The sequence below is a fragment of the Bos grunniens genome, chromosome 2, assembly GCF_055505025.1.
Source record: "Bos grunniens cultivar Pamir isolate PY7600 chromosome 2, Bosgru_T2T1.0, whole genome shotgun sequence".
Taxonomy (NCBI): Eukaryota; Metazoa; Chordata; class Mammalia; order Artiodactyla; family Bovidae; genus Bos; species Bos grunniens.
In genome coordinates this window covers 33,667,506-33,680,490 of record NC_141166.1, presented here as the reverse complement: position 1 = coordinate 33,680,490, position 12,985 = coordinate 33,667,506, and the positions used below count along the sequence as shown (strand labels likewise).

Here is a 12,985-nt window from a genome sequence, read left to right as displayed (position 1 = left end):
TGTATCCACAGTAACTTGGATAGTCTCCAGCACATGGTACATGTTCAACACATTCTAACTCAATGAATTAACAATTTTGCCTGCATGGCAGTTAAAGACTTCCTTCCACTTTGTTTTTGATAAATGATGTTTTCACCTTTATTTTTATACAGATACTCACTAAAATGACTACTAGATGGTTATCCATTACTCTGAAATTAATACAGTTATGAAACCTAATACATCTTACTTCATGTTCATAGTCAAATGAAGATGCATACCTGTTCTATTTCCAGTTACCCCAGATTCCCAATAATATCTTTAGTTTCTAAACACATCCATATTTTTCACTACTAAACAAAAGCCTTGGTACTTTAAAAAAAAAATGCCTCTGAATAGAATCAGATTCGCTGTGTTTTAGGTTCTATAAGAGCCATTCGATACTATGAACAAAGGTATGAATTTGGAAACCATGGGTCATGGATGAGTGTCGACACGACAGAGACAAGGAGTATATCCATAAAGACAATTCCCCAGCAGGAGCTGCAGGAAGGCTGAATTGTTTCTCCAAATAATGACCCCATGAGCTCTGCAAGATGATCTTTGCCATTTGCCAGCTGTGTGAGCAACAGCACAGTCAAGAGCCCCCACTGTTCTGATGTATTCTTCGAGGCAGTGCAGGGAGGAAGGACCATAAGGGTAAGTCCCATAATGTTGGGTCATCCCTTGTGCAAAAGAGCGAGAAAACAATAAACATAATCATCTCTTCTTTCAGACAGCTAGTTACAGTTGATGCTGAGTTGATGGTTGAATTTTTTTTAAACCACCTCATCCTGAAGCTAATGCTTAAGAAGTATGAATTTAATAACAGAAGACTGGTGCTAATGCAAAAATGCATCAAAACACCTGGCAACTGGCCAGCAAGTAGTGACCTCAGTATTATCCTGTCTTTCAGAAGAGCATTCTATTAAAATAAACATGGTGGGCCTCCTTTGAGAAGGCCGAAGATAGCCTCTTTCCCCCTCACTTAGAAAACAGAAAAGGAAGACTGTTTTGTTTCTTAATGTGGCTATGCTAGTGAATCTTTCTTCACCAAAGGGAAGCACTTTAGTGAAAGGACCTACCCAGTATGGATGGCTTACCTAGTAACCACGTCCCAGTTTCATTGTATGGCTATATAATACATAAAAATTAATAGCGTGGTGGGAGATATCATTAATGCAATTTTATTAGTGCATGTAATTTCCAAATTAAGCTCCAATTACTTGGTAGTTTAGAGAAAATACTGAATATACAGCAATATACAGCTTGAGCTCAATATAATACCTGGAAATTAGAATAAAAGTGAAAAAAAGAGACATGATCAGCTATCTAGAGAATAACCAACAGAGGCTAAAAATAAACTTGGACTTTAATCTTAGTTCTAAAATCAACTCAATGCTTCATCTCAGGGGGCTCCATGAATTTGGTCCTCTATTATGTTACTGAGGACCTTATACATAGAAATACACAGAAAAATACTTTTTTGGGGGTGGTAATATGTATAGATCCAACCAGTCCATTCTGAAGGAGATCAGCCCTGGGATTTCTTTGGAGGGAATGATGCTGAAGCTGAAACTCCAGTACTTTGGCCACCTCATGCGAAGAGTTGACTCATTGGAAAAGACTCTGATGCTGGGAGGGATTGGGGGCAGGAGAAGGGGACGACAGAGGATGAGATGGCTGGATGGCATCACTGACTCGATGGATGTGAGTCTGAGTGAACTCTGGGAGTTGGTGATGGACAGGGAGGCCTGGGGTGCTGAGATTCATGGGGTCACAAAGAGTCGGACACAACTGAGCGACTGAACTGAACTGAACTGAACTGAATATGCATATGCTATGCTATGCTAAGTCACTTCAGTCATGTCCGACTCTGTGCGACCCCATAGACGGCAGCCACGAGGCTCCCCTGTCCCTGGGATTTTCCAGGCAAGAACACTCTATAGACTTATTAAATATTGATAATTTTTCTCCTTGTTGTTACTTAGTTCTTCATGAGAAAAAAAAAAGATACAAAGAAGAGAGCACCAGTTTGTAAATATGAACATTAGTTTCCCTCATATCTTCTCTAACACTTGGTTCACGAAATGTCCATCTGAGGTACAATCTCTCCACGAAGGTTTACCTGATTACATCAGCTGAAAGCTCTCTTTCTACTTTAAATATGGAGGATGTCTTGCTTCAATTTCCTCCTGGCATTCTTTTTTTGCACTATCTCCTATTATCACTCATTTAACATTTACCTTCTCCTGCTAGCCCAGATGGTAAAGAATCCATCTACAGTGCAGGAGGCCTGTGCTGGATCCCTGGGTCGGAAAGAAGGGAATGGCAACCCACTCCAGTATTCTTGCCTGGAGAATCCCATGAACAGAGGGGCCTGATGGGCTATAGTCCATGGGGTTGCAAAGAGTCAGACACGACTGAGCAACTAACACTTCCACTTTTCTCCTGCGAGAACACAGGCATAAATCATGCCTAACTCATCACTCACACAGGGACACAGAGACTGCGAACTAGTTGAATGAATAAAGTATTCATTCACTTTATCTCTACACTGAGTACCCAGGGGGACAATAGCTCTAGTCATCTTTTGGTACCCTTGCAGAGATACACAACTAGTTGCTAGTTGAGGTAATGCTTGTATATGCTTAGAACATTAGTCTCACAGACAATATGTCATGCCATTTCCCTGTTTAAAAATTTCCAATGGCTTCTCATTATACTAAAAACAGTAGGCAAATTCCTTTTGTTTCCTTACCTGTTTGATGCTTCATGCTCTTTCTCTGGGGTTTTTCATTTTTTTCAACAAATCCCTTACCCCTTTCATCATCCTGCACTATGTTCTATCCATATTAGGCAAGTTTCTATTCCTCTAAATGATCAAGTGTGTCCCCATTTCAGGATCACTGACTGCTTCTCTGCCTGGGACTTTCTCTTCTAAATGTTCATATGCTGGTGCTGGCTTCTCCTGGTCCTTGTTGGTCTCCACTCGGATGTCACCTTCCAACAGAGGCCCTTCTTTTGCTATCCTATTTTCCTATTTAATTCTCACCTTTCAGTTTCTACCTCTTAATTTGCTCTATTTTCTTGCCGGAACATTTACTATTATTGGTGATTATGGGCAATGGCAACCCACTCCAGTACTCTTGCCTGGAGAATCCCATGGACACAGGAGCCTGGTAGGGTGCAGTCCGTGGGGTCGCCAAGAGTCAGACACGACTGAGTGACTTCACTTTCACTTTTCACTTTAATGCATTGGAGAAGGCAATGGCAACCCACTCCAGTACTCTTGCCTGAAGAATCCCATGGACTCAGGAGCCTGGTGGGCTGCCGTCTACGGGGTCACACAGAGTTGGACACGACTGAAGCGACTTAGCAGCAGCAGCAGCATGCTATTTATTCATTTGACTGCTTTTTTGCTTTTCCATTAGAATACAAGTAACAAAAGGGTAGAGAATTTGTTTAGTTCGTCTCTGTATTACAGTGCCTAGAATGATGCCTGGCACACAGAAATTCCTCAGCCACTATTTTTTGAATATATTGATAAATAAATCAGTGAACATCAGAGCATTTTATGCATAAAGACCAAATAACTTATTGACACAATAAAAACCAGTGTGAACCAGCAACCCAACAATTACATTATATCTCAAATCATTTCCAAAGATAATTCTTGACGTGTTGATATTTTATGTTAAATAGCTTGCAGTTACTTACTCTCTCAAAGTATTACCCATTCTAACTAATAATCAAAATCATGATGATAATATTGAAGGAGAAATGGTGCTACATGCCAATGAATTTAAATGAAAATTTGAGGGACCAAATATCTCTGATTACAGATAAATATCATCTTTTCTTGAGAAACACACAAAAAATTCTCTACCAAAATAATCTCATGGTTGATTCAGATTACAATGTTATTATTTCTACAAATGGTTAGGCTCTTGACTCCTACTAGATTTAAAAATCTCAGGATGGAAAACTGAGGTTGCAAATGGTCTAGATTCCCTATCTTTATTCTTCAGCTTCTCATACCATAAAATAGGACACATTAACCTCATTTAAAGGTGGTTCTTCAATTAAGTATACTTCCAACTTTATTACTTTGATTTCTAGATCCCTAATTTCCTTATTTGCATTTCCTAGTTTCTGTTATATCTAGTAGTACCACATAGAAGATAATATCCCTGACCTTGTCCTATATCTTATGTTTGTGATCGAGTCTTGGGCAATGCACTGACAATTTGAAGTAGGATAGAGAATCTCTGAGGGAAGTTAAGAATGACTGCCTTGACTATCCAGTATTATTTTTCAATTGGAGTATAGTTGATTTTTTTATAGTCAATTTTTGGGGGCTTCTCTGATAGCTCAGTTGGTAAAGAATCAGTCTGTGATGCAGGAGACCTGGGTTGGATCCATGGGTCCAGAAGATCCCTTGAAGAAGGTAATGGCAACCCACTCCAGTATTCTTGCCTGGAAAATTCCATGGACAGAGGAGCCTAACGGGCTTATGGTCCATGGGGTCAACAGAGTTGGACACAACTTAGCAGCTAAACTACCACAGTAGTTGATTTATAATGCTGTGTTAGTTTCAGGTGTACAGCAAAGGTGTACAGATGTATATACATATAATCACCTTTTTCAAAGACTCTTTTCCCATATAGGCCATTACAGAGTATTGAGTAGAGTTCCCTGTTCTATACAGCAGGTTCTTATAGCTATCTATTTTATATATAGTAGTGTGTATATGTTTGTTCCAGTCTCCCAATTTGTCTTTCCCTCATCAGTGTCTCTTTTGCTGTCTCGTATACAGGGTTATCGTTACCATCTTTCTAAATTCCATATATATGCGTTAGTATACTGTATTTATGTTTTTCCTTCTGGCATACTTCACTCTGTATAATAGGCTCCAGTTTCATCCACCTCATTAGAACTGATTCAAATGTATTCTTTTTAATGGCTGAGTAATACTCCATTGTGTACATGTACCACTGCTTTCTTATCCATTCATCTGCTGATGGACATCTAGGTTGCTTCCATGTCCTGGCTATTATAAACAGTGCTGCGATGAACATTGGAGTACACATGTCTCTTTCCCTTCTGGTTTCCTCAGTGTGTATGCCCAGCAGTGGGATTGCTGGATCATAAGGCAGTTCTATTTCCAGTTTTTTAAGGAATTTCCACACTGTTCTCCATAGTGGCTGTACTAGTTTGCATTCCCACCAACAGTGTAAGAGGGTTCCCTTTTCTCCACACCCTCTCCAGCATTTATTATTTGTAGACTTTTGGATCGCAGCCATTCTGACTGGTGTGAAATGGTACCTCATAGTGGTTTTGATTTGCATTTCTCTGATAATGAGTGATGTTGAGCATCTTTTCATGTGTTTGTTAGCCATCTGTATGTCTTCTTTGGAGAAATGTCTATTTAGATCTTTGGCCCATTTTTTGATTGGGTCATTTATTTTTCTGGAGTTGAGCTGTAGGAGTTGCTGTAACCCTCTTTTATCCCTTAAGGAAGCATAAGCAAAAACTGAGTAATTCATCCAAAGTAGATTATACCTAATTCCACATAAACATGGTAATTCCAGTTTGCAACCACTTTGTTCTTTCATATTTAGATCATCACATTTGTAGATATAGAAAATAAAATTGTATATCTAACCTAGGATGGCTTCCCATATATTTCATAAGGAAACAAGACTTGATCTCTCAAAGCAACTGAATACACTTGGAAAATGCCCCTACCTGTCTTTAAATACTGCTCTGTTAATTCCTTTCCTACGAAGCAGATCTTGTGGCCCATAGGGTGTGTCTTTGCATTTAGAGTCTGTGTCACAGAGTAGGGTTTGCAGGAACGGGAAGAATCCAGTACTAGGAAGGTTTCGAGGTGCAAGGTAACCTGAAAGTCAAAAAAAAAGTAAACAGTAATAAAATCACTATGATGTTTCCTTGGGAAGGGAAAGAAGTGCAGTAACCATTCTGTGAAATTATCTTCTGGATTATGACTGTTTGGGTCCCCTATGGATCAAAAGACTTTAAAATGCTTGTTGCCCCACAAATTTTTCTTCCTGGGATTTATTCTAAGGAACTAGCTGCAAGAATGTTTGCCAGAGTGTTAACAATAAATCTATATTATATTATCCATATTATAAAATACAATGCAACCAATAAAAATGTCAAGTAATACAGATATTTATAATACATTGTTAAAAGAGTAGATCAGAAAACAGTATGACCAGAATAGCCATAGTTTTTTCAAAAATATATAAATATATGTAGTATATTAAAAAATCTGGAGCAGGGCTTCCCTGGCGGTCCAGTGATTAAGACTCTGTGCTTCCACTACAAGGGGAGTGGGTCTGATCCTTGGTCAGGAAACTAAGATTCCCACATGTCAGGTGGCAAGGTCAAATAAACAATAAATACGTTTTAATAATAAAAATAAAAAGTTCATTCTCTAAGTCTGTGAGTTGGTTTTTATTTTGTAAATAAGTTCATTCGTATCATTTCTTTTGAATTGGAGGAATTTTTTTTCCTTAGTGGTATATTTCACATGACTTTGTTTACTTTCATTTGATTATATATTAACTATATTTTCCTACAATATACATATCTTCTTTTGTAATCAAAGGCATTATAAATGAAGCCAATCTTCCAGATGCAGGAAATATTTTTGATGTCCTCAAAATTTAAAATTATCCTATACACGCAATATTTTCTTCCTATTTAAAAACCAATAATAATGATATGAATGAATATGCAGATATTCCCTAATATTAAAAACACAATTATTGTAGCAGTTAACCGGTTTTGTAACCTTTAACATTTGCTTTATAATATGTGATGATAGCATACACGAGTTAAGACAATATGCAAGCTGTGAATTACAAATCTTTTCAGAAAATTAGGTTAGGTACTAAAACACTGGTTTCCTCCCTTTGGGGAATACAGATAACAATGAATTTTCAAAAAACCTTAGAAACCATGAGGATAATTTTGACCAAAGACTGAAAAGCAAAACCTTAAGTTCTCATGAACCTATTAAAATGAGTGGCAGTACAGATGTTTTCATTATAAACATAAAGAATTTTTTTAAAAAAAGAAAAAATAGTAAGAGCAATAAGGCTAAGTATGCATTATTAATAGAAAGAAAAATAAGTAGAAATTTAAGTAACTTAAATACAGATTTTTTTTAAAAATTGAAAATAAAAAGGAAGAGGAAGTAAGAAAATTGGCCAGGAAATAAGAGGAAACAAAATGGAGAGACTGAAAGATGCAATACTGCAGACTTTGGACACGGAGGAAAGAGCCAAAAGCCAAGGAAAGTGGGCAACCTCTGCTGTTGCTGCTAAGTCACTTCAATCGTGTCTGACTCTGTGCGATCCCATAGATGGCAGCCCACCAGGCTCCACCGTCCCTGGGAGTCTCCAGGCCAAGAATAACTGGAGTGGGTTGCCATTTCCTTCTCCAATGCATGAAAGTGAAAAGTGAAAGTGAAGTCACTCAATCCTGTCCGACTTTTCACGACCCCATGGACCACAGCCTACCAGGCTCCTCCATCCATAGGATTTTCCAGGCAAGAGTACTGGAGTGGGGTGCCATTGCCTTCTCCCTCTAGAAGCCAGAAAACAGATCCTCCTAGAGCCTCCAGAAAGAATGCAGCCCTGCCAACACCTTTAACTCACAAAGACTAAATAAATCCTGGACTTCTGAACTCTAGAAAGGTAACTTAATAAGTTAGTGCTTTTTCTAAGTCACAAAGTTTGTGGTAATTTGTTACAGCAACCACAGGAAAAACTAACACAAAAACACCAGTATGGATTAAAGTTACCCTGTGTACGAGACAGCAAAAGTGACGCTGATGTATGGAACAGTCTTATGGACTCTGTGGGAGAGGGAGAGGGTGGGAAGATTTGGGAGAATGGCATTGAAACATGTAAAATATCATGTATGAAACGAGATGCCAGTCCAGGTTCAATGCACGATACTGGATGCTTGGGGCTAGTGCACTGGGATGACCCAGAGGGATGGTATGGGGAGGGAGGAGGGTTCAGGATGGGGAGCACATGTATACCTGTGATGGATTCATTTTGATATTTGGCAAAACTAATACAATTATGTAAAGTTTAAAAATAAAATAAAATTTAAAAAAAAAACTGGAAAAAAAAAAAAAAGAAAATTCAAACAAAATTGGAAAGACATCCACCAGACTACTCATTACTACCTTCTAAGAAGCTTCTTTTTCTGACACCAGAAAGACCCGTGTCTTCCCTAACATTAAACAAGTGATAACTTGAGTGAACCTTCAGTGTTTTCATCGTAGCACGATTCCCTGAATAAGCTCAAGAGCAGCAAACTGCCTGTTAGCGGTTCACATCACTCTGTCACAACATTCTGCCATACACACCTCTACAGTTCTCAGTGGAATTTCACCATGAATGGTAAGTCACCATGTTATACAGATGCCACCTGGAACTGCTCATTTGGGGTATGGGGTTATTCCTAGTCCATCTCAAGCACGTGCAGGGAGTCATCAGAATGGAAGGCAGATAGAAGGGCTGCAGATGACCCCTCTCCTCTAAAGCACTCATCAAGCAGATGGTGTGACTGACCTAGTGCTGAACACAATGGGAGTTCCGCCGTAGGAATAGAGGAATAGAGGAAAAGAAGGGAAAAGATGTCAGGGGAAGATCTAGGAAGAGGTGGAATATTACAGCCAGTGTTACTTATTCTGGAACTAATTACAGTTTGTAAATTATTAAATAAAAATTTGAAAGAATTTAAACCTACAACATTCCTTGATGTGATTAATAATAGATATGCCTATTTTATAGGAAAATTCATTAAGGAATCTCTTCAGAAACAAGACCCTATTGTGTTCAAAAAGTATAGACAGTCAACATTTTGCAGTTTTTTGATAATTGATGTTTAACCTGTTACAATGGGTTCAAGGAAAAGAGGAACTGGCTGACGTGTGTACAAAGTTAAGTTAACACAGTGTTGTGCAGAACGTGAACTGCCAGAATTACGTATTTTACCATCACCTTTTAACAAGAACCATATACTCATTAAAATAAGAGCGTCTGTGGCAACAACAATAACACTGATTTATTAAGCACCTATTGTATCCCATGTAGCCATGAAATGTTATTACAGGGAATGGATGCAAAGCAAACATTTTTAGTAGTAAACTACCAGTTAACTAAGCTTTTAACTAAATCAAATTTAGTTGTCATTGTTTTAAGAATGAAATAGGCATTATAAAAAAATCCAGTTTAAGAATTTTTAAAAAGATACTTTGTAAAGAATTATGATATCCATCTGTACATCTATGTTTATCTAGAAAGAGGATCAAGTTTGGTTTTGTTTCCCTTACTGCACAAATGTCCTTATTCAGCACAATATTGATGTGTGACATTATGTACAAATAAAAGCAGTAGTTGTCAAAGCGCAAGCCCTGGCCCAACAGAACCAGCATCACCTGGAAACTTATTAGAAAGGAAAATTTGAGATCCTACCTCAGATCTATTTAACCAAAACCTTTGGGGATGGGGTTCAGCAATCTTTATTTTAACAAGCCCTCCAGGCAATTCTGATGCACACTAAAGTTTAAGAACAATAAGATTAGATTACTGACAGGCTTTATTTTCTTGGGCTCCAAAACCACTGCAGATGGTGACTGCAGCCATGAAATCAAAAGACGCTTGCTCCTTGGAAGAAAAGTTATGATCAACCTAGACAGCATATTAAAAAGCAGAGACATTACTTTGCTGACAAAAGTCCATCTAGTCAAAGCTATGGTTTTTCCAGTAGTCATGTATGGATGTGAGAGTTGGACTATAAAGAAAGTGGAGTTCCAAAGAATTGATGCTTTTGAACTGTGGTGTTGAAGACTCTTGCAAGTCCCTTAGACTGCAAGGAGATCCAACAAGTTCTTCCTAAAGAAAATCAATCCTGAATACTCACTGTAAGGACTGATGCTGAAGCTGATGCTCCAATAATTTGGCCACCTGATGCAAAGAGCTGACTCATTTGAAAAGACCCTGATGCTGGGAAAGATTGAAGGCAGGAGGAGAACAGGATGACAGAGGATGATATGGTTAGATGGCATCACCGACTTAATGGACATGAGCTTGAGCAAGCTCTGGGAGTTGGTGACGGACAGGGAGGCCTGGACTGCTGCAGTCCATGGGGTGGCAAAGAGTTAGACATGACTGAGTGACTGAACTGAACTGAACATTGGATTGCAAACTTTTCCTTTAGAGTTAGATAGTAAATATTTTAAGTGGTCCATACTGGCTCTATCACAAATACTCAGCCCTGCCATTGTAGCATGAAAGCAGCCATAGACAATATACACATCAATGGGCCAGCTTGTATTCCAATAAAGCTTAATTTACAGGAAAAGCCAATGGACTGGATTTGGTCCATAGACTGTAGTTTGCTGAACCCCCAGGAGGATAACCTCTTACACATGTCCTTCTCCCTCTCCTGCCCCATTCATTTCTTTTTTTAAAAAAATGTTTATTTATTTTATTTATTTGGCTACATCAGCTCTTCGTGAGGGACTCTCTAGTTGTCATGCATGGCGTTAGTTGTCTGCAGCATGTAGGATACTAGTTCCCTGTTGTTCAGTCACTCAGTCGTGTCTGACTCTTCTCGACCCATGGCCTGCAGCATGCAAGAATTCCTTGTCCTTCATTACCTTCCAGGGTTTCCTTAAACTCATGTCCACTGAGTCAGTGATGCTACCCAACCAGCTCATCCTCTGTCACCTCCTTCTCCTCGTGTCCTCAGTCTTTCTCAGCATCAGGGTCTTTTCAAATGAGTCAGCTCCTCGCATCAGGTTGCCAAAGTATTGGAGCTAGCTTCAGCTTCAGCATCGGTCCTTCCAATGACTTTTCAGGGTTGATTTCCTTTAGGGTTGACTGGTTTGATCTCCTTGCAGTCCAAGGGACTCTCAGGAGTCTTCTCTAGCACCACAGTTCAAAGGCATCAATTCTTCAGTGCTCAGCCTTCTTTATGGTCCAACTCTCATATCCATACATGACACTGGAAACCCCATAGCTTTGACTTTATGGACATTTGTTGGCAAAGTGATGTCTCTACTTTTGAATACACTGTCTAGGTTTGTCATAGCTTTTCTTCCAAGGAGCAAGCGTCTTTTAATTTCATGGCTGCAGTCACCATCGGCAGTGATTTTGTTGCCCAAGAAAATAAACTCTGTTACTGTTTCTATTTTTTCCCCACCTATTTGCCATGGGTCAGATGCCATGATTTTAGTTTTTTGAATGGGATCAAACCTGCATCCCATGCATTGGAAGGTAGATTCTTAATCACTGGACCACCGGGGAAGTTCCTCGTTCACTTCTTGCTTGCACTCATCCTCACTCGTTCTTTTCCTCTTCCCTTATCTCAACTAATCTATTTACTATTCCCTTTTCTCTATTTCTCAGTCTTCTGTCTTTCCTTGCCACACACCGCCTTCTTGTTTCCATGTCTTCTTTTCTCTCCTCCTCCTGCTACTGCCCTTTCTCTCACCTAGCCCTCTATCTCTTTATCACTGATATAGCCACAAATGCATTTTTCCCAACATCTTCTCTTATTCCTTTTTTTTTCTTTCTCATCACTACAGAAGGATTTTTGCCCACTTCCATAATACATTCAGGAGCTTGTTGCTCACTGGCACTATCTATAGAAGTACTATTTTCTACTTATTGTATTTTTAGAGAAAGAAATGTCACAGCCTTTTTGGTAATGAAGCTGCTTCCATTTGACATCATTAGGCTCAGAAAGCATTCTGCAGGCTGCCTTGGTGACATTTAAATATTATAATAATGGTAGAATCGGAGAACTTCCACTGTGTTTCTTTGTGTTTTTCTCAAAGCAGTTCAGAACCCAACCTAGGTGATTTTTTGTGTTTTCAGGTGAAAGGAATTTGTTCTTTACCCTAGCGGAGAGGTGAATGATAAATTTTGGAATAAAATCCTGGCTTTTAAAAATATGGAGTTATTCATTTGAGGGGTTATGTTTTTCTTACCTTTTTGGATACAGGGTCACATTTGTAGAAAAAGTATCAGTCCTTCTAAGCAGGCAAATGAGAAGTTGCCTTGTGAAACATCATAGCAACAATCTGTCACCATGACAAGTACACTAAATAGGACAAACATTTCTAGAAACATTACCTACAAATGATCCAATAACCCGATATGAATTAAACAAATAGGAGAAAGAAAATGAATCTCAGAAGTAAAGGTGTAATAATTTATTTAAGTAAGTCCTTTTCTTCTTCTAGTTTTTGAGAAAGTTTTATTCTCAATTGCATTGTAAAAGACATATTGAAAATTATGAACGACATAAAACCTGACATTTCAAATTGTCAGGCACTACAGGACTGCCCTTGTTCTCCTTCCCACACATTTTCCACTTAGAGGATCAGCTTGTCCTGATCCTGTTCCCCTGCCCACCAGAAGGTAAAATCAAATAGAACGGATCTTTCTGACTTCATTCCTTCTGAAAAACTGCTTTTATTTATTTTACCTTCACGGTCCAGAGAGACCTTGCATACATACACGCTAAGTCACTTCAATTGTGTCCGACTCTTTGGGACCCCATGGACTCTGGCCCACCAGCCTCCTTTGTCCGTGGAATTCCCCAGGCAAGAATACTGGAGTGGATTGCCATCTCCTCCAGGGGATCTTCCTGACCCAAGGATTGAACCCATGTCTGCTGACATCTCCTGCATTGCAGGCAGGTCTTTACCGCTGAGCCACCAGGGAAGCCGTAGAGGTCTTAGCTTGGGGTTAAATACTGATAGGACTGAGAATCTTCAGAGCCATCAGCTCAATAAAACTGCCCTTTTGAAAGACTAAAGAATAAGCTATGTGAAAGAAAGAAAAGTTCTAACATATTTCTCAGCACAATGCTTGGCACATTGTAAGCAATTATTAATTATATTAAT

The 12,985-nt window shown here is 38.9% G+C and overlaps 1 protein-coding gene across 1 annotated transcript in view; it reads right to left on the bottom strand.

Annotated features, from left to right (window-relative positions):
• ABCA12 (ATP binding cassette subfamily A member 12) overlaps nucleotides 1-12,985 on the bottom strand; it is a 201,550-nt gene that overhangs the window by 131,296 nt on the left and 57,269 nt on the right. The window contains exon 3 of the mRNA XM_086366424.1: nucleotides 5,770-5,923. Coding sequence (XP_086222550.1) covers nucleotides 5,770-5,923 — 154 coding nt within the window. The remainder of the gene's footprint in view (nucleotides 1-5,769; nucleotides 5,924-12,985) is intronic.